General features: G+C 37.7%; 1 protein-coding gene across 7 annotated transcripts in view; it reads left to right on the forward strand.

The window, feature by feature from the left end:
- The window catches only part of PCMTD1 (protein-L-isoaspartate (D-aspartate) O-methyltransferase domain containing 1), a 66188-nt gene that overhangs the window by 10060 nt on the left and 29649 nt on the right, over nucleotides 1–26479 (forward strand). For 3 of the 7 annotated variants that reach the window (XM_041768902.1, XM_041768903.1, XM_041768905.1), the window contains one exon: nucleotides 19041–19471. The exons of 3 other annotated variants lie outside the window; for them this stretch is intronic. In XM_041768902.1, the coding sequence (XP_041624836.1) occupies nucleotides 19165–19471 (307 nt within the window). In that variant the 5' untranslated portion in view covers nucleotides 19041–19164. Of the gene's footprint in view, nucleotides 1–14322; nucleotides 14477–19040; nucleotides 19472–26479 lie in introns of those variants that run through there. One more of the 7 variants, XM_041768904.1, reaches the window with a different exon arrangement.

Consider the following 26479-nt stretch of genomic DNA (forward strand, 5'->3'; position numbering starts at 1 on the left):
TGTAGTGTCATTTACTGTTGATTTCTTCCAAAATTGTTTTCTGCTAAAGGAGTGAATACAACACTTTTGTTGAATTTTTTAGTGCCTGGTTATATTTTTAGTTTTCCCTCTATGTTCCTCCAACTCTGGGGCTGTTTTTTTTTTTTTTTTTTTCCCAAGAAATATGTTTTGATGCTTTTTTTTCTATCATTCTGAAATGCCACTAAACAAGAAAAAGTAACCTTTACCATTGCTTATTTCTGACATTTGTTTCAAGAATTTGACTTTGCTGTTAACTTGCTCCTTTATTCCTTTGTGGGTTTCTATTTTTGGTTTGCCTACCATACATACATAAAATTTAATGAGTTTTTCGTGGTTTTATTTTGTCCTTCTCCAGGTATTCTAATAATCATTGAAGTCTACAAAGGGGAAATAGGGCCTCAGAAAGATCTTGTGCTTCACTTAACGAGCTCATGTTTAGGCTGATTCCCAGTAGAAGAGGCCACTAAGCCATCCTCCTGCCTAAAAGTTTGACAGTTACGGATTTCCTGAGCAGCAATTTAAGATGGCAGAATGGACAGCTGCTGCCCTCACTTGGTTCTCTAATGTTCCTCTGTGATCGGGATGGACAGCTTCATAGCACAGAAAACCTACTGATGGCATTTTGCCATGAATCTAAGATAAAACATACTCAAATACTTAGAAGTTTTTTTTTTAAAAAAACCCTAGACTGTTTTCAGGATATAGCAGGTTAAGTCAAATCCAAGAGATTGTGGATGTTTTGGTTGGCAAAGAAAGCATCAGGATCTATTGTATTCACATTCATCTTATTGCCTGTGTGCTTGTTCTTCATTCCCTCACTGACCTGTCATCTTAATGGTTTTCAGGACTGTATCGGTATAGTCCAAACAGGAAGGAAAAAACCACACAGGGTAGTATGAACAGGGAAAGTTTAATGTAAAGAAATGTTAACAGTAACAAGATTGGCTAGTAAGTAAAGAGAATTCTAAAGAATATGGAAATGGGGTGCCTGGGTGGGCTTAGTCTGTTAAGCATCCCAGTCTTGATTTCAGCTCAGGTCATGATTTCAGGTTTGTGAGATGGAACCACCTTGGGCTCTGTGCTTAGCATGGAGTCTCCTTAAGACTCTCTCTCTCACCCCTCCTCACCACTCCCTGTGTGTGCGCATGCCTTCTCTGTCTCTCTCTCAAATAATATCTTAAAAAAAATATATGAAAAGAGATCTAAAGATTAGTCTCTCCCCCTAAGAGCCATGATTAAGCACCTAAGGAACAGATCCACCCAAAGCTTAGACCTGGACCTTGTTGAGAGGATGTGTGGCTCACTGGATGACAAGGAAGTTGCTATGGTACCTCCTTAATGGAATTTGCCAGAAATCTGCTTTCTGGGTACCAGGGAAAGATGTTCACAGAGAGGTGTTTTACTAGAGGCTGTCTTCTACAGACCACCCAAGGGAGGGTGCTGGGGTAGTCTGCTGGCTCTTGTGCACTGTTGGAGTGTGTTGGTGGAGAACCCTTAAGCACTCCAGGAGCCTCCCAAGCAGTGCACCGGACCTAGGAGCAAAGCTCTTTTCTCAGGCAGTGTCTCTCTGGCACCATCCGCTCATGCTGTGGCTGAACGTTACCCATCAGTAGGAATTGATACGGGGAAGTAGATTTTTTTCCTGTTTTTTAATTGAATAAATTTTGATGTTTTAATACAGTATAAATTCAATATATATGATGTGTTACTTTGATAGATTCATATCTTATAATCCTTTGTAGCAGTATTTATCATATAATTATAGTACAATATTGTCTATATTATATCGTCCATTAGGTCTCTGACTTATTGCTCGTTGCAAGTTTGCACTCTTAAACACCATCAGTCTTATCCCCCCACTCCCCATGCCCTGGTAACCATCATTTACTCTCTGGAATTAGAATATTTTTGGATTTGTACGTACTTTCTCCCTGCTGTAATCAGGGCAATGAACAGCTGTTGTTCTTAAAACCTGTCTCCATTGCTTTTGCTCCCTTTGCTATTCTAAACCTTTCTCCCAGCTAAAATGTTGGTAGACTCCTTTTGACTTAAAGGCCAGTTGCTATTTTTATATTTTTTTCCTGGTCAGCTGATCTTGACTATTTCTTGCTGGCCTCCTCTATTCTCACATTTAAATATCAAAATGGAGTCATAGTCCCTGGACCAGATATTTAGCATGGCTTCTTTCTTTTTGCTACACTGACTTGAAAGTTAGCAGCTCTGTCTACTCCTTTAGAAAGGGCTCTATGCTTCTTCCCTGTCTTATTTTAACAACATGAAGGTTTGTTGTGGTTTAAAAACAGTAGACAGGCATGTGTTATCTCAGAAAAGGTGTCACTTTTGGAGCTTTTATTTTATGATGTTTTGGAAAGAAACCAACCAAGACTCAGAAGCCTTGAATTCTGTCAGTATGACCTTGAATAGGTAGTTTTGCCCCATGTGTGACAGGCTGAACTGGATAATTTTATTTTTTTTACAATTTATTATTTTTCTTGCTTTTCACAAATATCAAAATGCTGTATTTTGGGTTTGTATGCACAGATAACTATATGGATTATGCCTTCACCCTCATGGATTACAAACTTTAAAAATTTAAAGTTCTGGAATGAGTTTTCAAGTGTCAGCAATATGTAGGTATCCCTCACTTTCTGAGAGGTCTCATTGTGCCACTTGGCTTTTTACAAAAGACCAGCGTTAGTACCTAATCTCATGAACTGAAATCTGTATTTTCACTTTTAGAAAATGAGCCATTACCGTACTAATTAATGTCGGTCTTTGTTAAAGCTAAGTGGCATTGGAAGGCAGGGGGAGTACCTTTTGCTTTATGCCGTTTTGGCTTAAGGTTTTCATAGCAACATTCTGCCTTCCCAGGATAGCCTGGGAAATCTATAATTTGTTTTTGATTCATTTTATTCTACTTATTTTATTGCAACTGCCGCAGTACTTCAACTATAAAGAGTTAAGATGCCAAAAAAACTCTTGTAACCTATGTTAGTTAGGTCTGTACCTCATAGGAATGATTTAGAAAATGTAATATACATGACTAGGTTCCTTTAAGATTGACTTTCTGAACACATTTGTAAGACCTCTTGGGCACTTTACTAACCTTTGTGTGACTCTGTATACTCACAGTATATGTGACATTATTTAAAATATTTCACCTCTTGTGAAATTTATTATGGTTTCTCATTGCGTTAATAATTCAGAAGAAAGTTTGTTGAATTTCCTTGCTCTCTCCCCACCCTCCATGTTTGTCTATCTCTTTGTGGCTATCTGTCTTTTCCTAGGAATAGTAACGTCCCCACTTTCCATCATGAGGACATTAAAATATCAACATTTCCACCTTTATTAAAGACTCAGGATTCACTACCGCCGTATTCTCTGCTCCTCAGCTTACCTATATATTCATTACTTCAATCTGTTAAAAATTACTCATATGTTTAAATTCTTTTTAATATTTTTGATTATCATAGGTTTATCAGTTTCTGGCTGTTCCTTGCTAAATTACTTTCATTTTGAACTCCTGAAACACCCTGTTTATTTATTTTTTTAAACTATAGTTTTACTATAGTATCAACTAAGTTTTAAGTTCTCTTAAGACTTTTTTCTCTTCTCCAATGAAATATGCCCCAAAGCAGACTACAGTAATATGCAGTGGAGTATATAACTTGTCTAATACAGATATATCTGCCCTTTTTTCCATATCTTATTACTGGGAAACTAAGCAAAATTGTTCATCATTGGGGGCAGGGGGACTTGAATTATGTCTTCTCTTTTATAAGCTCACCAATCTCAGAGGCAGAACAGCCTTTGGGGTCTGTGTAACTCAAGTATTGGTCTCACCCTTTTATGTCATTAAATGAATATCATGCCAAAGGTATTTTACTCATTTAGTCTCTTTCATCATTTACTGATCATTTCCATGATACCAGGCCCTCTGCTTAAGTGATAGAAATAAAGTGAGTAGCATGTAGAGCTTTCTCTTGAAAAGACCACGTCAAGTGGACCAGAAACAAAATAATAACTTTCCAGAACAGTGATACAGGTATACTCAAGGTGTTTAAAAGCACTAAAGAAAGACATTGTTGTGGGCTGAATATTTGTGTCCCTAAAAAATTTACACATTTAATCCCTAACCCGTAGTGTAGTTGTATTTGGAGATGGGGCCTCTAAGGAAGTAATTAAGGTGAGGTCAAAAGGGTTGAGCTCTGCTCCTGTAGGATTAATATCTTTATAAGAGGAGACTCCAGAGTTCTCTCTTTGACCACATGGGAAGGGAAGGCTGTATGAGGTCACAGTGAGAAAGTAGCCGTCTACAAACCAGGAAGAGAGTCCTCACCAGAAATTGACCATGTTGATACTTTGATCTGGTTTTTCTAGCCTCCATTAACAATGAGAACATTTCTGTTGTTTAAGCCACCTAGTCTGTGATATTTTGTTGTGATAACCTTAGCTGACTAATAGGCACCTGAGTGTTTTGAAGGTGGACTTAGAGAGAAGATTTCTAGGTTGAGGGATTTCTACTTCTAGAATGATTGAGAGATGATTGGTAAAACACTTATTAATGGAGCATTAGGCTGCCAATAAATGTAGTTATTTACTAAAGTACTTACATTCTAATAATGGACAATATCAAATCTGTTGAGTTTCAAAGGCTGAACACTCTGCCTCTGAATGTGTGTACAGACACAGGCATATCTGTAATACTATTGTCCAGTGGCATGGAGTTAAGGTGACAGTCTAGGAAGTTGAGGCTTCGTCTCATGACCTGTTTGTAGAAGGTGAAGTATGACCATCTGTTGGGTTAGGAAGATTCATCTTGACCGATGGTGTTAGTAATGAATTTGCTGTGGGGAATGGGAGCCAGAGTGACTGAAGACCCAGAGGTATTGCTAGGTGCTATTGAAAATCCATTTGGGGTTGAAGAATGTAACTGGTAATGGTTCCGTGGTACCAATCCAAGCTGGTGGACTTTTTTCTTCAGTAACACTCCATGGTATAAATCACTCCACAGAGGAGAGATTATTGGATTGGTGTGAAGTCAGGTGTTTGTAAGAGGGGTGAGGCAGAAAGTTAAAATAAGGGGTGAAAATAATGGAGAGTAATGGAGTGAAGCCATGTTAATGGGACCTATTTGGTTTGGGAAGAAAGTGATCCTGAGAGATGTCAACAAATTATGGCCCACGAGCTAAATCTGGCCTACTGCTTTTTTTTTTTTTTTTTTTTTTTTAAGATTTTATTTATTTATTCATGAGAGACACACAGAGAGAGGCAGACACATAGGCAGAGGGAGAAGCAGGCTCCTCTCAGGGAGCCCGATATGGGACTCAATCCTGGGACTGGGATCATGCCCTGAGCCAAAGGCTGATGCTCAACCGCTGAGCCACCCAGGCATCCCCCTGTTTTTGAATAGTCTGGGAACTAAGGATAGTGTTTTCATTTTTAAATGGTTGGAAAAAAAATTTAAAAATAGTATGCAAAAATTGTATATAATTCAAATTTCAGTGTTCATAAATTAAAAAATTGGAATATAGCCATGCTTTTATTTATATTTTGTTGCGGCTGCATTTGCTCTTATAGGCACAGAATTCAGGAGTTGTTAACAGAAACTAAAGTCTGCAAATTCTAAAGTATTTACTGTTTCGTCTTTTGTAGAAAATCTTTGCTGTAGTACTAGTGATACTGAAGATTAATTGTAGTGGTAGAAAAAGAACGGGCAAACTAGATGTAAGATGTGATGGTGGAATAAAATAAGGATACAGAGGTTAGAGAGCCTCAGAGTTTAAGGCGTTGTGATGGTCGTTACTTCTGGGGCTTGAATGGTTGTCGAAAATGCCCAGGATGCTTGTGAGAGCTGGGAGCATAGAAGACTGCAGCAGAGATGTAGAGTCCCTGCTACCAATGAAAGAGTGGGAACCCGAGTAGGGACCAGAATAGGGAATAGGGAGATTACTAATAATAAGAAAATGTAGTAAATAAAAATGCAAAACATATTTTCCTATACATATTTTCAAGAAAAGTTTGGGCTTTTTTTGAATTATTGTCTAAGGCATTCATAAACAAGGAAAAGTAAATATATGTATTTTCTGTAGCTTTGTATTTTATATGCGTGTGTGTATACGTATGTATGTATGTGCATATACTCACATGTGGGGGGTGTGTGTGTGTATATATATATGTATGTATATATAGTTTTCCAAGTCAATTAATGATTCCTCTAATTCCATCCAGAATTACAAGGTATGTCCCCAAGATCTTTCCCTTCTTTGGTTTTTCCTCAGAAACTCTATAGTACTTTACATATATATTATTACTAGATATAGATATTTATGCATTTGATAAATGTTTCTTGGAATGGGAACATGTTCTTTTGTGAGAGGATGAAGTAGGCCTGTGTTAATAGAAACAGGTAACACCTATTGAGTTTGTGGTATGTGACCAGTTTATATGACATTATCTTGGATACTTCTCACATGGGTGTTGTGAGGTGATTATTGTTATTAATAGTAACATAGCTAGAATGTATAGAATTAGGGTTCCAATCTAGAACCCTCACTATATGATCTTTTAAGTACAATTTTTACTTACATTGAAAAACATTCTATTAAAATATAACTCAATAATGAATCTGAAACTTGATATGAAATCATTATAATTTGATATACTAGTATTCAATCTACAAATAATCTTTCTAAGGGTAGTAAATGAGTAAAGTAAAATTGTTATATTCCTTTTTTTTTTTTTTTAAGATTTTATTTATTCATGAGAGACACAGAGAGAAAGGGAGGCAGAGACACAGGCAGAGGGAGAAGCAGGCTCCATGGAAGGAGCCTGACATGGGACTTGATTCCGGGTCCCTAGAATCACACCCTGGGCTGAAAAGCGGCACTAAACCGCTGAGCCACCCGGGCTGCTCAGAATTGTTATATTCCTATTAATATAAATCCTGTTTAATTCAGGTCAGAATTTTACATGCTTAATGTTATAATTTACCACTATAACCTGTGTGGATTCAGTCTAGATAATATTTAATGCATTGTTATATAATCATTGTCTAGAGATTGATAATAATTAATAAGCTTTCCTGTGAAGAAAGTGATAGCTTCAAGTATGAAAAAAAATGATCTTACCTATCTGACTTTTTTTATTATTATGTTTTCTGTGGGTTTCAATTGGGCATTTTTTTTCCTTACAGTCTCCCTACAATTTGTCAGAGTCAGGTTTTAGTTAGTAATAATGCTTACTATTAAATATTGAAATTAAATAGAAAATTTAATTCTTTTTAAGAAGCATTCTGCTCACTTAATTTTAAGAAATCTAAAAGGAGTAAATTAAGGGGTTCCTGGGTGTCTCAGTCAGTTAAGCTTCAGTCTTATGCTCAGGTCATAATCCCGGGTCCTGGGATCCAGTCTTGCATTGAAGCTGGGGGCAGGGAGTCTGCTTCTGCCCCTCCCTCCCCCCACCCCCGCTCTGTCTCTCTCAAATAAATCTTTTTAAAAATCAAAGGAGTAAATTAGGTCTTTTTGGCCTTATATGTTCTAATGTTTGAACAGATTATCTCTTATATAAGATTATTATGACTTGCAAAACTTGGGTTTCTTTCTATCTTGTATGATCTTGGACAAGGCACCTGCTATAGCTCAATTCTTTATTTGTGAAATGAAGTGAGCTCTTTTGCAACTCTTACCTCCAAGAAAGCTCCTTAGTTTTAATTTAGCTTCTGCAGTATGGTCTCTGAATCCTCCATGCTTATCATAGTTTCTGAGGCATAAATATGTGATCAGGTTTTGTTAATTGAATGAAGAAATCAAGTGGAAGTCCTTTTGTGCAGAACTTAGAATATCTAAGTGTAAGGCAATACTAATTGCTTTGAGTAACTTTTTGTTGAGAGACTTTTGGTATTTTAATGTATACTGTTAATAAACATTATACTCACTTATGAGGACACAGTTTGACGATCAATCTAATTGATATGAAATATTCCCTTACATTATTAAAAAAAACTGCAGTTGTGAACTTATAGCCAAATTAAAAGTAATTTTTAAACCTTTTTTTTTGAAAATACACGAACCATTTAAGAGACTGATTTCATGAACAAAGACTGTCTACTGAACTGTACTGAAGCCATTCTTTGACTTCTATATCCTTAGTGTCGCTGGGTCCTACTCAACTTGCTGAACCAGTGGTAAAGAACTTGTTAAATGAAGCCTGGAGGGAGATACTGAGCTCTAGTTTAACAAGCTTTCACAGCATTTTGGTTATTCAGTTTGCATGGTGTTCTCCAAATGAGTTTTATTGATACAAAGAACTACTGATGACAGATTAATCATTTAAAGTTAAGGTGAGCTTCCTAGCACTTATTGAGAGTCTATAGTATAATGGTGATAATCTTATGATTACAGTTTTATTTTATCTTATTTTAAAGATTATATTTATTTATTTGAGAGAGAGTGAGAGAGCTTATGAGTCACAGTTGGAAGGGATAGAGGGAGAAGCGGAATCCCCGCTGAGCAGAGAGCCTGATGCAGGGGTCTGTCCCAGGACCCTGTGATCATGACCTGAGCTGAGGACAGACGCTTAACTGACTTAGCCACCCAGGCATCCCTTATTACAATTTATTTTTAAGAACTTCTTAAACTTCCTCTGGATCATGAGTAAAAAGTAAGGGTAGTTATTTGTCCCAATAAATGAAGCGAAGGTATTAGTATCAAATGTGGTGTGTGTATTTGTCATAGAGTCTCAGACCTACATTTCTGGTTGCTGTGTTTTCTTATTTATGATAACATGAATATGTTATGTAGTAGTGTATGCCATTAGATCTATGAGTAAGACTGAAATATCTCTGTATTAAATGGGAAATCTAGAACAAACAATTTTCTCAATTGGTTTTCTTCATTTGCATGGTGCAGGTAATACCACCTGTCCTGTGTAGATACCTTGGGGAAGTTAATAAAATTTTATGAGTTTGTTAAAGCACTGAAAAATTAAGAATGATATATAACTAGGTATTTTATTCTATATAGTTTTTGCTGCCTATCTATAGATAAAATGATCATCATGCACTTTGGAAAGATACCAACTTATATGGCAAAAAAACTTTATAGTTAACTTATATACATTCTTTATCTTTGTATAGTAAAGACATTTTTAAGGTTTTTACAGATGCCATCAAGAAAATTTTATTTAGTGATAGTATCATCCAGAAGAAGAAAACCAAAGCCAGAAAAGATAACCATTTCCTCAGTCATATGGTGTGACAAGGCCAGTCTTTGTATTCCATGGTATGGTAACATGCAGAAAGAATATCTTCGGTGTGAGCTCACATTGTGGTTTATGATATACTAGTAGAATGGAACAGATACAGATCATCCGAATACCCAAATTGTGGAATTTTGCTTTGGAATATTGTTTTTTTTTTATTTGAATATTTTTCTTGTGAACTCAAAATTTTTCAGATGAAATAAGCCTAACTTTAAAAGCCTGACCTTAAGGCACCAAAAATGTGTACGCTTTTCTCTCATGCTTCTTTATTGATCTCATTACTTCCTAAGAACATTGTTACTTAACGGACTAAAGCCAGAAAGCTCATTTGTCATTTTCGTATTCTACTTCAGACTTTTTCTGAGTTACAGGAGGTAAACAACTCTTCTGTTTGAAGGGGTTTTCTAGGCTGTAGCTTCTATAAGGAATGTTTTTTTAAGTGTTAAGGATGATTATTAGAGCACTTCTTATATTTCTTGAAAAACTGGAGATGTTAAGCAATAATCCTAAAATCTGAGGCAGTTATTTTCTGATGATTTTGTTACCTCAGAGGTACATGAAACTTTGCATATTGAGGGCATTTGTGTTATATGGATATGATTGTGTTTAGGAATACAGACACATGATTGTGTAGCGATACAGGTTTGAAGAGATCATATACTCAGATCTTTAAGTAAAAGGAGTGGAGGGGACATTGGAGGTACATGAAATGCTGTAACTTCCAAAATGATGAAATTTCAGCTTGAATTGCCTCATCTTGTCCTTTAAAAATGTTTTATATTCTTCCATCCCCTTATATCCTATCCCTTGAACTCCCATAGAGCTACTTCCTACTGTTTCTCCATCTTGTTTGAGTTTATGTTGGTGTTCCCTGCCCCAGGAAAGGAGAATAGGAAATTAAAAGAATGAAGGGGAAAGTGGAAAGAGAGAAAAGGCATAGAAGCAAAACTGGAATAGAATTGAGAATATGACCGAAAAGCCTACATCTATGAACAAAGGCATCTTAAAACTTGCCAAATACCAAAATATAGAACCTCTTTGTTTCCAACAACTTTCTTTTGTTACTTGAAACTATTTGTAGTAGTGAATTGAAAGATTGGGAAGCAGATAGTCTTTCTCTTAAGACAGTGGTTTATCAGCTGTCTGATCAGATGAAGGTTCCAGAGTTCAAGGGATTATAAAGGAAAAATATACTTTCACTTTGCTGCAGCTGTTAGGTATGTTCACATTTCAAAGGATGCCCTAGAGTAAAAAGCCAGAAGTTACTCTGCCAGTATTTTATATTTAGTCACTATTTATTAAATGCTTGCACCTTTACAACTGTGAGGAATATTTTAAATATATGATTTTATCTTCATTTTATGTTATCTTTATTATTATTGAGTTTAGAGTTTGGACAGAAAACATGTGTTAAACCAAACAAAATTATATAGGACAGGTAATTCGCTAATTTATGTGACGAATGCTCCATTAGAGAAAATTAGCACAAGTGGAAGTTAGCTAGTAACTACCAGAGAGAGGTTCAGTACCTGATTGCTGCCTGAGTACAGAGGGCAGCTGGTCCTAATTTTGGCCTCTTCACCTAGTTTGTGGCCCAGAGTGTGACAGAAGGCACTGCATTATTTTTTGGGGGGTTTTGTTTTGTTTTTACATTAACCTCTTTCAATAAACTTATATATGAATGAGTGTATTTTTCTTCTCTCTTCTGTATATATTGTGCTTTGGTTTTTCTTCTTCTTTTTTTTTTTTTTTTTTTTTGAGATTTTATTTATTTATTCATGAGAGACAGAGAGAGGCAGAGACATAGGTAGAGGGAGAAGCAGGCTCCTTGCAAGGAGCCTGATGTGGGACTCAATCCCGGAACCCCAGGATCATGTCCTGGGCCCGAAGGCAGTCGCTCAAACACTGAGCCACCCAGGTGTCCTGGTTTTTCTTCTTGACACCTCTAACTTGAAGATTTACATTTTCATGCTGTGGTTTTGTATTAAGGAGGTCATTAGGTGATCACTAGATTTCAGAACGGATGCTTTTTTGTTTTCCCTTTCTGGTCTTTTGTGTTTAAAAATGAACATTTTGAATGTGTCTTTTTGGGCCTTGAATGTGAAAGAAAGTGAATAATTTATTGGACATGTGTATGTTCGAAGCTTTATGTGCAGTGCACTATGCACTGTTTACGAATTTATGATGTGGTTATTATTTTTCCCATTTTATAGACAAAGAACCTGAAGATCACAGGTTAAATAATTTGCCTGAGGTTGCAGTCAGTACATGACATCAGAGGCCTTATTTCCACTATTCCATTCTTCTTTTGGAACTGAGAGTACTAAAAGGGAGGAAAAAAGACGAAATGAGAGGTTGAGAGAGACGGCAAGAGATCTGAATCTTTCTGGACAAGGGGACAAAAACTCTACTTTTGAATTATGGAGCCTCTTTGCAAATTGTTCTGTTTCAGGAGGATTTTATGGCTTGCCAAACTGGATTTGAGTTGTGGCTCAGCTACTCATGAGCTCTGAGTTTGTCTTGTGGTCTCTCTGAACTTTGGTCTCCTCATTAGTAAAATGAAGTTAGTGCTTCTTCATAGAGTTTTGGTGAAGAAATAGAACCCAGTGCCTCTATGTAGTAGAGACAGGAAATTGCATGTATGTGTTATCATAGCAAGAAAATAAAAAATAAAAAAATAATAACATTGGCACATGAGTAGTGTTGGAGGAAAAACTCTTTCTTCTAACCCTTCTAGGCTCTTTGGCCAGTCTGATAATCATTAACGTAATGACAGATATATGTATGGGAGCCCCACAAAGACAGTGAGACCCAAGGATAAGCTGGGCAGTTGAGGCTTACCTGCCATCAGGAGCTAAGGAGTAGGATAGGCACCTGGAATGTCACAGGGGAGGAGATGATTCACAGCAGATGTTTGGTAATTAGATGTTTGCCCTCCTTATACAGATTGGTCATTCAGATAAAAAAAAAAAAAAAAGTTATGTCTTGGTAATAGCTCTTTTTCTGGGCCAGGCTCCTTACCTAAATTCTTTGAGGTAGTTTAAAGGGAGGTGAATGCTTTTCTTCAGTCTACTGGGTCTTGGTTGCCTTCAGGTCAGAATGGTCCATGTGCCAAAGTTGGCTGTGTCTTAATTGCCTTCAGCTCAAATGGTCCACAGCCCATGGCACAGTTTGAGGAGACTTGTTCTGAACCCCTTCATTAGCCTCGTCTTTCCTTTTCTTTCTTTCATTATTCTATATTTATGTCTCATTACACCTATTTGCTATCATTGAGAAAATTTTTTCTCCCTGTGTAGTTGTCTCAACACTCAAAGTAGCCTTTGCACATGACTCCTGTGACAAAATCTTTGAGGGCACGAGGAAGAAAGATCCTTTGTTCATGCCCTCAAATGGTGTGTTCTCCTTTGGGTCACTAGTCTCCTTTACCCCAAAGCTGAGTGAGCTTTCTCCTCACCTTTGCAGAGAAAGGACAGCAGTTGGCTGCTTGCCACTGGTTGCTAGGAGGGAAAGAAAATGAGTCAGCGTTCGTTCTGTTCTCCGACTCTGCGACATCTGTCTGCCATCTGTGGTGGTGCTTCCCACCTCCTTTGACTTGTCTTTAACCTTCCATAAAACATCTCTAAGCTGCCTGAAGGACACCATTATATTGTACTGGGCCTTCAGTAGATCGTCCCCTAACCAAACATGTTAATGCCACGTATCTTATTTTGAAAGACTAGCAAGCAAATTTTGGAACACTTTGAACATCATTTCAGGTGAGCTTATGTGAATGTATGTATCCCAAACACACATACTAGAAAGAAAATGCCAAGGAGTGAGATTGTGTTCTGTGATGAAATATGACAACTTCCTTCTCAAACAGACATAACTGCAGATAAGCTGTTCTTTTACTCTATTCTGACACTTCTCTCTTTCGCCTTTACCTTTTCTTCTTTTTTTTAAACTCCTTATTTTACTTTTATTGTTTAATGCAAGACTTGAACATTCCTCTAATTTTTTTTTCTTTTCCATGTTAGAAAAAATGGCAACAGTGGGGCACCAAAAATGTGAGGAAAATAACAGAAATGCTGAGGCAAGGACAGACATTCCTGGATAACTAAAACTGAGCTGTACTCAAATACGGATTTAATGCCAAGATAGCAGGGAAATTAGAGCTCTGGGGAACCTTAGGAATCATAGAATTTATCCTCTTCTTTTCACAGGTGAGGAAATGATGTTCTGGAGAGCTGCCCAGAGTCATACAGCAAGGTTATCAGTGGGACCAAGGCTAGACCTTGGTCTCTTGACTTGTATTTGGCACTTTTTGCATGATTGAGATGGAATTATCTTAGAATTAACAAATATCAAATGCTTCCATGACTTAATGCTGTGATGGCTTTTTAATAGTGCTTGCCTTTTAAAAAATGAAGTATATTTCAAGTTAGGGGGTTATTGAATTATCACAATATTTATTACAGATTTTAACTTGCAGACTCTTCACATATACATTAATTATAATACAAAATTCATGGCCTAGCTTTTAGGGGACTGATTACATTTTGGTGCCTCCATGTGGCAGGGTATCACACTTCTGGATTTTGGAAGAGTTTTTGATGGCATGAAAATGTGTAAGACAAACAGAAGTTTGAAGTAATATATACAGTATAATACTAATGTGTTAGAAAGCATATAGGTGCTTAGTAAATGTTAACAGTGGCTCTTTGAATATTAGGGTTATGAATAATTTTATTTATTGGTTTTCAAATTTTCTACAAGTGCACATACTATTGTAATGGAATCAATCAACATTATGAAAGTAATTTATAATAATTTGTTTTCCACCCACTGTCAGAAACTATGGATATGGTAAAATGACTTATGTTTGAAGCTCTGTAGTATAAATTCTTATATTATCTTTTTTGTTCTCTAACTTTTCTGCCATAGACTATTTTATTTATTAAATATGTTTATATTCCTTAGGAAATTATTTTCTATGTGTCTTTATCTTATTCTGGTCTAAAAAAATACATACACCTATTTATCTTTCCCCTTTATTTTCAGCTTTATTTGTCAGTTTTTTTTCAAATAATGCATGTACACAATTTGGAAAGTCAAGTGATACCCTGAAGACAAAGAATAGCAGTTCCTGGCTTTACCTCTTTCCACCTGGAAGCTCACATTCCGGAGGAAACTTAATGCTTTCAGCTGTTTCGTGGTAGGGAAATTACCTCCACATTGCTAAGATACTTTTAAAAAATTCATTAATTTTAGATAGTATTTACTTTCTATAATCACAGATGAGGTATTAACTTCCATACCCCTCTTTACCTCTTCCTTATCATCATCTTGTTGTGGTTAAAGGACTATTCAATTTGAATCAGCACTTGTGTTCTCAGTATTCTGACTACGTAAACATTGCCTTCCCTAGACCAAATAATGTATTATGATTATATTCTCTTTCTTTTACAGTTACGGTTTTTCCTTTACATCTTATTTTAAAATTAGTCATACAGTATGTCTGTCATTCTCTTTGCTGGCTCCATTGTCTATGGGAGGAAGTCCAAGCTCCATGTGTATGTGGCCTGCAAGCTTCATTTTTCATTCCTCTTTGTTGTTTGTTCTAGCCTCACCAAGCACTGCTTTCTATTCCTGTACTTGAGCGCTACTGTACTATTTGTAGTACCTTCAGTGGGTGGGTGCATTGCCTCTTGTCTCTTTGTCTTTTCTGCTTATTCTGAACACCTTTCCTTCCTTCTGCCTCTGTGCTTACCAGGTCTTCATATTTAGGAAAATCTTCCCATCATTTTGTCTCCAACCCCATGTTCGGGCTGGTGTTCCATGACATCGCTGTGTAGCTCTACCACGGCTCTGCTCATCCCATTTTGTAGTTTCTCATGCAAGCTCTTTTCCAGAGGTGTTCTGAGGTCCCTCAGGTTTCCTAAGATTCTTCTAAGGGCTTGAGAAGTCAAGTACTGGGTTTTTCTATAACATTTGAAAGCACTGATGTTTCGCTAAACAGGGCTTGTGGGAAAAATAGCCTTGGAGCATACCACTGAAAACCTGTGCAACTGTGTAACCAGTTTATCAACAAAAACAATAGCAGTCCTAATAAAATTTCTAGGATAGCTAAATGTGCTGGGATTAGCATGTAGCATTACAGTCAGTCCTTCACAACCTTAAACTCTAGGGTTCATCTTCCTTTTTTGAAACTTAGGTCCTAGAAGATAATTTACTTATGGATATAATTTTGTTTGTATATATTTCTATCAAAATTAAAGAAATCTGAACCTAGGTATAGCCTTAATTTATCTGTTTGGGTTTCTTCTTCATCGTCGTCTTCTTTTTTTTCTTTTGTATTTGTATTTTTTAATTTATTTTATTTTTTTAGATTTTATTTATTCATGAGAGCCAGAGAGAGAGAGAGAGGCCAAGACATAGAGAGAGAAGAGGCTTCCTGCAGGGAGCCCACTATGGGATTCGATTCCCAGACAGGGAACATCCCCTGAGCCAAAGGCAGACGCTCAACTGCTGAGCCACCCAGGCATCCCCCTGTCTGTTGTTTTAATCTAGAAACAGTGTCTTAACAGTTTTTTTCATCTGCATTCACAGCTTCCCCAGACCACTTGAAGAAACTGTACCAGCATCCGATTGCCTTAGAGGCAGGTACTCGATATTCTCAGCTTTTTGCTGAAAGTTTTCATAAGTTGCTAAGGTATCTCTAATATATGTAATCTTATACCTTCCTGTCACTTCGAACCATGAACATGGAAACCACCACAACTTCTTCATTATCTGCACATCATTGCCTTATAAACTAAATATATGAGCTAACAATTTGTGTTAAACATGATGCACTGTATCAGATTATGTATCCTATTCCAGAAAACCTATCCTGACCACCAACCTCCTGGATACCCTAGAGCTTTGTGTTTAGATGTGTTTGTCTTTCCTGTCAAACCAGAGGGAAGGAAGTCAGGAAATCTGGCTTCAAAGTATTATGCTGCTCCTTATTCACGAGGTGATGTGTTCCCCAGCTTTTAGAGTACCTGATCTCTGGTCTGTTGCAGTAGGTCAGAAACACAATTACACATTTCCTAAAACGGAAATGTAATTCTCCCTCCCTTGTTAGTATCTGTGGCTGACTCTGTTGCATCTAATAGGTGCTTTTAAATTAGATTCAACTCATGGATCTGTAGGAACTTGGGATCTTTCTGAAGTTGGATGTAAAACTTCTCATTCATTCATTTTTTAATTAGAGAGATGGGCCATAAATACAATCAGTTTCTCAAAAGGGTCCAGGCTTAAAAAAAAATCACTGGCCTTACAAGATGAAGATTTTATGGTACAACTATATGTAGATTTCTTTACCTGCTTTCTTGCTTTAATACCAGCCATATCCTCAGCCTTTAATTTAAATCCCTTAGTCCTTTAATTGCATTATATAATCTGTGCCTTTTTAAGGAAGATTTCCTGGGTCCCTGGATCCACTTTGCTCTGGGCTTCTGTAGTCCCAATGTAGTCACATGCATTGTAGTGCCCTAGTCCTTTACAGATTGTTTCTACTTGAAAGTGGGCTTGTGAATGCCTTCCTCCATAGGCTTATTGTAGCTTTTAATGAGAGAATGTACAGAAAACAGTACGGTGTCTGTCAGCAAATGGTAGTAGTTCTTGTTGGTTTGATGATGATTCTTGCCTTTTTCACCAAGAGTGTACACTTTTGTGTAGTGAAGTCCACATTTGTTTGTTTTGCTGTGGTAATTTTGGACTGGCCAGGTTAGAGCTTAGAAGGACCTGAGAAGGATTAAGGTCACTCTGTGGAATAATTTTTCCAACTAGTAAAATACAGCATTTCCAGTAGGGCCATTAACTGTGTGCATAGTCAGAATTAGGCTTATGAAGTCCTAAGGTAGGTACCACACGGGAGACTCACAGAAGCTGCCTCCTAGTCTAATATACCCGCTTTTTCTTTCATCCTGGGAAGGCATTCACTCCGAGTAATTGGCCTCTAATTTGTTTAGAGGCCAAAACAAAACAAAACTCCCCGCACAAAAACAAACTTTACATGCTAGAATTGTGCTCAGCAAGTTGAAATGCTTGGGCTGTAAAAGGATGCCCAAACTAAGACCTGTTGAAGGAACAGTGGATTGATGTTGCCAGTTGCACTATGTGCTGGGAAATGCACTCATTGAGGAGAATAGTGCTGTGGGCCCATATATTTTTTTCCGTTACTTCTTTTTTGGGTATAGGGGATGCATTGGAGCCAGCTAGGTTTGTATAAGTGAGTTTGAATAAGTTAAATAGGAATGAGACAGGAGTTCACGGTATTTCCTCTACTCAGATAGTTTAAGGAGATCATAGGAAAATACAAAAGAGGACACAGGCAGGCAGTGGGGACAGGGGCAGGACTTGGTGAGACAGCTGCCCCAGTAGTGCTGGAGCAGCTCGGTGCCAGAGGTGTGAGGACCTTGATGAAGCTCGAGGTTATCAGTTGCTTTTCTTCTCTAAAGTCAACAGTGAGGGTACAGCCTTGCCAGAGTAGGCTCTCATAACTCTTTTTTTTTTTTTTTTTTTAAGATTTTATTTATTTGTTCATGATAGACACAGAGAGAGGCAGAGACACAGGCAGAGGGAGAAGCAGGCGTTTTGTGAGAGGCCTGATGCAGGACCTGATCCCAGGACCCCCGGGGTCATGACCTGAGCCGAAGGCAGGAGCTCAAACACTGAACTGCCCAGGTGCCCTGGCTGTCATAACTCTTGTTTTTGGTCAGAAGCATTTCAGTTTTCACTTTCCCCTCTCCTGATTTATTAATTCAGAAATTTAAGTATTGTATGAATTTATTTATTGACTATAGTTGAATAAAAATTAAATTGTATTCATTATGATGTATTAAAATTTTTATTTAGTTTATCAAATTGCAATTGTGTCTCATTTAAAGATGCTGAATTTGACTTTAAAGAAGTTTGTTGTACATATAACATATGTTCTAGTGCTTATACTATTAAAGTTGTTACTAAAATTTGTGGTCTCCTTATCACTACGGGGTTTACCAAATAAAACAATTTTAATATATATGTACTTGTATGTGAGTGTATTTTAAAGGTGGATCTGTTTTGTTTCATTTTTTATATTTTGTATTCAGTTGGTAATATGTTACTTTGTGTTAACATTTTGAATTTATGTGGTGCATTTAGGATGTTTAGCATATAGGTGTTAGATTTTTTAAGTGTAGAAATTTTAAATCAATCAAGTTATTCATGCATATTAAACTAGACTTACCATACTCTAAGGGCCACCTGGCTTAATGCTTAAGAACATGGTTTTTGGAGTCTGAAGGACCTGGGACTGTGTCCCAGCAGTGTCACTTTCTAGAGCAGCTCTGTTTGGTATAGCAGTGACTGGCCACGTGTAGCTATTAAGCACTTGAAGTGTGGCTAGTGTTCCTGACTGAATTTTAAATTGTATTTAATTTTAATTAGTTTTGGTCTAGGTAGCCACATGTGACTAATGGCTATCATATTGGGCCTCACAGTATGAGGTGACTTAACTCTTTTGTGTCCCAGATTTCCCATCTATACAGATGAGATCAAACTTAAGCTATCTTTTGTGATTGTTAGAAGAATCAATAAAATAGTAGATTTAAGGAACTTTAAACCATTCCCAGAACAGAGTATGTCCTTGAAAAATGGTGGTTATGATGACTATTATATATTTAATAAACTGGAATTACTTTCCTGTGAGCATTAATTTAAACCTGTTTATTTTTATTCTTCCCTTTCAGGATTAATTTATTTTTGGAAATCAAGTGCAATATTAAAGGGAAAACAAACCACACTACATTATTGGAAGCCATTTCTGCTAATTTTATTACATTTTAAAATTTATGATTTGATTTGAATTCTATCATGGGAGGAGCTGTGAGTGCTGGGGAAGATAATGATGACTTAATTGATAACTTAAAAGAAGCTCAGTATATCCGCACTGAAAGAGTGGAGCAAGCCTTCAGAGCGATTGATCGCGGAGATTACTATTTGGAAGGCTACCGAGACAATGCTTACAAAGACTTAGCCTGGAAGCATGGGAACATACACTTGTCAGCACCTTGCATTTATTCTGAAGTTATGGAAGCATTGAAACTTCAACCAGGATTGTCTTTTCTTAACCTGGGAAGTGGAACCGGATATTTAAGTACAATGGTGGGCTTAATTTTAGGTAATTTTATTTTTGTAAAATTTTATTTTAAAAAGTAAGCTTTGTGTTACTGTTTATGATTTACAGGGTTTGTAAATTTGTCAGTCTTTGAATGTATATCCTCGGAGTAGTCCTCTTCCTTCCTTAAGTGTGGAAACACAAGATAGTAGTAGTCTTTTTTTTTATTCTCAGCCCTGACCCTGAAAGTTAGCTTGTGCATTTAATCCTAGGCTTAAGAAGCCCTTGGAACTGTTTTTCCAATCATTGTCTGTACTTAAAATTGAACAACTGGTAGGCAGGAAACTCAGGGATATCATGTAATCTGTCTCGGGTACAGGGTTGTGACTGCTGGCATAGACAATTCAGTAGTCATCGATGTCCCATTTTAAAGGGAATGGTGCCAGGTTTTTGATAGAAATACAGGAGTATGTGTGTGTAGAGTATATGGCACTTGTGAGGCAGAGCAAGTATTTGGGAGAAAAACAGAAGAGAAGTGTATGTCAATAAGCTTTCAGCATACTTACTGTCTGTTCTGTCAGGTATTATTCCTGGTACACGTATACAGCAGTGATCAAAAGGGACACATAGCTCTGCCTACGAGAAGCTTACTGTGTGCTTACTGTCAGGGTGAGGTGGTGTTTAAAACACTTCACATAGAGTAACTCATTTAATGTTCCTGAGAATCCTGTGATGTACACACTATTAGGATTCCCATGTGTGTAGGTGAGTAAACTGAGGCACAGAGAGGTTAACCTGCCTCAAGTCACAGAGCTAGGAAGTGACACCTGGGAAATACAGAATGTGGGTTGAAAAGGCATGGATGGAAGAAAATATGTGTTAAGACCTTAGGATGATGTTGGAGGGTGAACAACCATTATTTTTACTAAGCCAGTTGGTATTTCCTGAGTGCTGCTGTGTGACAAGCCTTAAGGTAGAGCCTCAAGGCCTGTAACCTAGACTCTTGTCCTTGAGTCAGACTGGTGGGAGTGGAGAGACAAGAAAATCAGCCATTCTCATCTAGTGTGATAAGTGCTACCGTTTAGGCAAATGCCCGAGTTATAGGGATGAGACTGGTTTAGAATTCAGTCTGCAGTGATGGAGAATCATTGAAGGATTTTGAATAGAGAAATGAATATACTCTAGCGAGGCGACTCTGTGTCCCAGGGTGCTGAGACAGTTACAGTTTCTCTCTCTTGTCCTAGCATCAGTATTTATGATATCCTTGTCTTTCCCAAAGTCCTAGTTTTGACAATAAATTTTTTAGCCACATGAAGTGACTTTTAAGGCATTTTCAGGCCTGAAATTCCTCTTTCTTACATATTAACCAGTTCTTTACTTTCTTTCCTAGTCATGGAACCTGCAGTTTATTTCATAAAAACAAAGGAGTCAGTTCCTAATACATAAAACAGTCTATTTCATCCCACTACTAAGTTTCTGATACATAATGGTATGCCTAAAAATAGTAGCCAATTATTTTTACCAAGAAGGAAATCAGCTCACATTTAAATTTGGTAATTCCTGAGACAGGAATTTCTCTGCAGGTTGGGAACCCCACATAATCTATTAACTTTTGAAAAAGGGATCTCAGGGTTTGAGACTCTGTCCAAATTGAAAGAACTTAATTGAGGGAGTAAGTAGAGCTTTTTTTTTTTTTTTTTTAAAAAAGAGTTTCCTTCTTGAAAGTGCATTTCTTGACCAGTTCTGGCAACTTCAGGCTGGAGTCCAGGCATCCTAGCATGTCTGCCTAGCCTCAGATCACTTGTTACCCTGTGTCCCCCTCTCTCCACCTCTCTGGCCCTGTCAGCTGACTCCTGCCGAGGGAGGTCAGTCTTAGCCAGAGGTCATCAGGGAAGTGGGGGGCGGAGGTCATAATTAGCAACCTTGCTAGCAATGGAATTGCCCCCTTAAACTTTACTCCTCAGTCTTTGTTCCAAGAGATTAGATTCTGTGGTCAGATGCTTTTGTAGGCTGACCTCAAACTTTATTGTAACTTGAAAACCATACCAGAGGGCTGCGTGGAGAAACAGACCCCGGTGTAAGCGATCCACAATGCAGTAGAGATTTTCCCCCTGTTATAAGGCTCCGGGGAGGCATGGTCTTTAGTTACATGTATGACTATCGTTACTGGACATTATTCCAGGATTTACCTGTGTAAATAGTTCTACCTATTTACCTGTGTAAATAGGCTTCTAGTTGCTTTTTTTCTTTCTTGTAATTTCTTTCTCAGGCTTTAGTATCACGATTATGCAAATAACTGTCATAACTGTGTGTGACCCTGCGGTCGAGACCAAGATAAAGTTCAACTCTTTTTGATGGGAAATGGTCATTTGGTGAGAAAGATAAGAACTCTTTAAAGAAGGAAAGTCAGAAAGAACAGTCTGTAAAACAGTGATTACTAACAGCTAATAAATCTTGGATCTGTCTAGCTTCTGAGGAAGCTTAATGCTTTTGCCCCTCCCCCCTCTTTTTATGGTTTGCTCTGTGAGCGTTTTAAGTCAAGGAGGTGGACCCAGAGAAAGGTGCTTACATGTTCCCTACAATATCTGAGTACAGTGAATCAGATTTGGCTTTGTTGCTTCACAGTGACCTTACTAACAGAAGTTTTGTCCTTATTGAGTAACTGTAACATCATGGCTCTAAGCCCTGCTTGTCTCCTAGTCACAAGATAGGAATGACAGGTGCTCACCATAGGCAGGGATTCTCACTGACGACGTGCTGAGCATGCTCTGGAGGAACCGTGGCTAAGGGCTAAGGCAGGGAGAGCAGGGTGTCTGCGATTTGGTAATACAGATAGGAGAAATGCTCATTGGCGGGTTGCCCCTGCTGCTCCCTCTGGAACCACACCTGTAGAGGACGGGAAGCCGTCTTGTGAGAGCTTTTGTTCAGTGTCAGGAAGTTCGGTTTATCTTCAGGACATTTCTTGTGATTGAAGTACACCTGAGGCAGTTATTCATAAGTGGAATAACATTAATTTATTTTGCTCCAGACCTGGAGAATGGATCACTCCAACTCCTAATGTGCCTCATTTAGACAACTTCTGGTTTTACAGTAAAGATAAATTCTTGTTCACTTGTTTCTCAAGACTCCTCCTAGAACTAAGGATTTTCACAAAGAATCAAGCGCTTAATTCTCTCAATACTGTCTTTCCCATACCTAGGAAATCCCATTGAAAAATTGGTCCAAGAGACGAGGGCTCCTAAGTCCTCTGTTTCCCAGAGGTGAGTTATGAATATCAGGTCTTGAAAGCAAGTTGGTCTGATCATCTTTTGATTCAGGTAGGGATGGTTTTCCATTTAGATCCTTTCTGCTTAGAGATTCACTCCCATTTTCTTATATACCCATAATATAAAAATTATAGCTTTCTTACGAAACCTGTAATATGAGAGTTCATCCAACTTAATGGCTTTTTCTTAGTCACTTGACTAGTTCCTGAGTTAATAGATATGACTGGAGAAACTGCTAGAAGCATTCCAATATTATGTTTGCCACTACCTCAGCACTACATTAGTTTCTAAAGGTGAAACAGTTGGCAAGCTCGTGTGATCAACAGGCAACCACCTTATATTGTCTAATGCTGCTGTGTTGTCCAAAAGGCTGTTAGGTAAGCTACATGTTGCTATCATATTTGTTCTCCATAGTCTTTATCTCTTTACCAGACGTTATTAAATGGTCCTTATTCAGCTGCCCTTAGATTGCCTTTGACTCAATCAAGATACTTATTTTTTAGCTCCTGTTTTAGCCCACCTTCTCCCTTTAATAAGATGCAACTTACATGCAATAAAGTTTGCCCATTTTAAGTGTACAGTTCAGTGAGTTTAGTAAATTTGCAGTTATGTAAAAACATTACCATAGTCCAGCCTGAGAATGCTTCCATCATCCCCAAATAGATCCCCCATGCCCTGCTGAATCCACTCCTTATCCCCACCCCAGCCCCTGTCAATCATTTACCTATGTTCTGTTTCTATAGATTTGTCTTTTCTGTACATTTCATATAAATAGGATTATATAGTATACTGGCTTTTGTGTATGGTTTCTTTGACTTAGCATTATGTTTTCAGGGCTGCTGTAGCATGCATTAGTACTCCACTCCTTTTTATGATTGAATAATACTTCACTGTATGGGCATACATTATTTTGTTTGTCCATTCACCACTTAACGGACATTTGGGTTACCACTTTTTGAGTATTATGTATGATACTGTTAGGAACATTCAAAACGTACAAATTTTTGGGTGGACATCCACTTTCTTTTCTTTCTTTTCTTTCTTTTTAGATTTTATTTATTCATGAGAGAAACAGAGAGAGAGAGAGAGGGGCACAGACACAGGCAGGGGGAGAAGCAGGCTCCATGCAGGGAGCCTGACGTGGGACTCGATCCCTGGTCTCCAGGATCACAACCTGGGCTGAAGGCGGCACTAAACCGCTGAGCCACCCGGGCTGCCCTCCATTTTCATTTCTCTTGGATGGATTCCTAGAAGTGGAATTGCTTGGTTCTATGTTAAGTTTATGTTTAACTTTTTTTTTTGGTAAAGTTTTACTTATTTTGAGGGAGCCTGTGCACAGGAAAGAGAGAATCTTTCAGGCAGACTTCCCTCTGAGCGTGGCTCAATCCCAGCTCAATCGCATCATCCACATCCACGAGATCATGACTTGAGCCTAAACCAAGAGTTGGACACAACCGATTGAGCCACCCAGGCACCCCTTGTTTAACTTCTAAAGAAATTATCAAAGCATTTTCTAAAATGACTGCAATGGTTCTAGTTTCTCCACATCTTCACTGGTGCTTGTGTGTTTTTTGTTTTTTTAGTAGCTATCATAGTAGCTATCTTGCTGTGGTTTTAAGTTGCACTTCTAATGATGTGGAGGAGCATTTATTCCTGTGTTTTTTAGTCATTCCTGTATCTTTAATTAAATGTCTTTTCAAATTTCTTCCCCATTTTTTGATTAAGCTGTTGGGTGTTCTTATTGAGTTGTAAATGTTCTTTATAGATTTTGATTCAAGCCCTTTATCAGAAATACTGTTTTCAAATGTTTTTTCATGCTCTTTTAAGCGCCTCTTTTTAGAAATCTCTTGGCTCACTGTGAGCCAGACAATCAGGAAGATCCAGAGTGTTCTTCAGCTCCCCTCCCCCTTTCTTTTTGTTAAGACAAAACATATTCTGTAGGTTCTCAGGGTTCTCTTTGTAGAGTATATTTTCTGTATTAAACCAACCCTCAGTTTTTCCTCTTTTTTTTTTTTTTTTTGAATATTTTGTTTTTACTTTTTAGGAATTACAAAGGCTCTTGGTATGTGCTTTATTTTGGGCTCTGAGTAAATCTGTTTTGAAAAGAACCATTTCATTTAGACTAGTCATATTTTCTGAAATCAGTAAGGCTACTTGCTGTTTAAACCATTCTTCTTAGTCCCAGTTAGGCTTCTCTGCATCCTTTCTTCTGCCAACATACCCTGTATTGAGTTGCCATTATTTTTCTGTATCGTAGGGTTTTCTCCCCACTCTTGCTTCTGGGTATGGAGTGGAACTCATTACTCAACCGTCTCTTTCATTGCTGCTACCTCTAATAATCAAAACATGGTCTTTGTGTTTGGGATATTACTGCTAATTATTATTGGGTAACAAATGGTAATAAAAATATCAAATATTAGGAAATAGTACAGGTTTTAGAAATCTTAAGGTTTTCATAATAATTTCTGGTTGTATTTCCTCACACTGTTCTTCAAAGTTGTAAAGCAATCCCTTCAGTGGTGTGAAAAATCTTAGGTGATTCTCTCTGTGCATCTTGAGTTTTTATTTACCTTTAGGATTGACTCTACCCAACTCAGATTATCGTTTTATCAAATACAGTTGATCCCTGTTATTTGTGAATTCACTACACCTTAAAATTTGTAAACTTGAGATCAGTACGTGGTGGTTTTTCTTTTTTTTTTTTTTTTAAGATTTTATTTATCCATTTATGAGAGACACAGAGAAAGGAAGAGAGAGAGGCAGAGGCACAGGCAGAGGGAGAAGCAGGCTTCCTGCAAGGTGCCCGATGTGGGACTTGATCCCAGATCCCAGGATCACGCCCTGAGCAGACCAGACGTTCGACTGCTGAGCCACCCAAGCATCCCTGTACATGGTAGCTTTTAAAGCCATTTGTGCACATGTCTGCAAATACTGAATTACTAAATGCTGAACCATTGCTACTTAGGGAAACATGTACATTCACATACCTCAAATTGTTAAAATAATCTTAACTCCTAAAAACCTAACCTCTTCATTTATTTGCTTTATCTTATAAAAGAGAAAATGAGCTTCCAAAATATTAAGAGATTTGCCTGAGAATGGCCCAGGAAGGGCCAGAAATGGGTCCTAGAACTAGAAGGAGCAGCAGGTTGTGCTGTACTGTTCCTTTCTGTCTCCATTCTCTAAATTTTCACCCTATTGTGTTTCTCATTCTGCTGAAAGGTACTTTTTTTCTACCAAAAATGACTCAGGTGGAAACCTGAATATCAGAATCTATTCTCTCTTTAATTATGTTTTGTGAAATAGGTAACATATTGGTAGGGTTAAAAAAATCCAAAAGAATCAAAAGGCATACTCTTATTTTTTATTTTTATTTTTTTGAGAGCGAGCGAGTGAGAAAGAGAGAGAACGCTGCATTTGTGTGGGGGGAGGGACTAATGGAGAGGGGGGAGGGAATCCCAAGCAGGCTCCATGGCTGGAATGGAGCCCATCTTTGGGCTCGATCTCATGACCCTGAGATGATCTCATGACCTGGGCCCAAATCAAAAGTCAGATGCTCAACCACCTGAGCCACCCAGGTGTCCCTCAAAAGGCATACTTTAAAAGGTTTTCCTTTTCTCTATTTTATCTAGTTGTCTCCCCACTTCAGGAATAGATTCATAGAGCCTAGAATACCTCGACATTGCATAATACTCGTATGATTATAGTTGACCTGAAGTCATAATTTTCTTAGGTACATAAAGGAAAAGATGTATTGCATTTTAGAAGATTCCTATCACAGCTGAAATCACTAAGAAATTTCTTT

The sequence above is a fragment of the Vulpes lagopus genome, chromosome 9, assembly GCF_018345385.1.
Source record: "Vulpes lagopus strain Blue_001 chromosome 9, ASM1834538v1, whole genome shotgun sequence".
NCBI lineage: Eukaryota > Metazoa > Chordata > Mammalia > Carnivora > Canidae > Vulpes > Vulpes lagopus.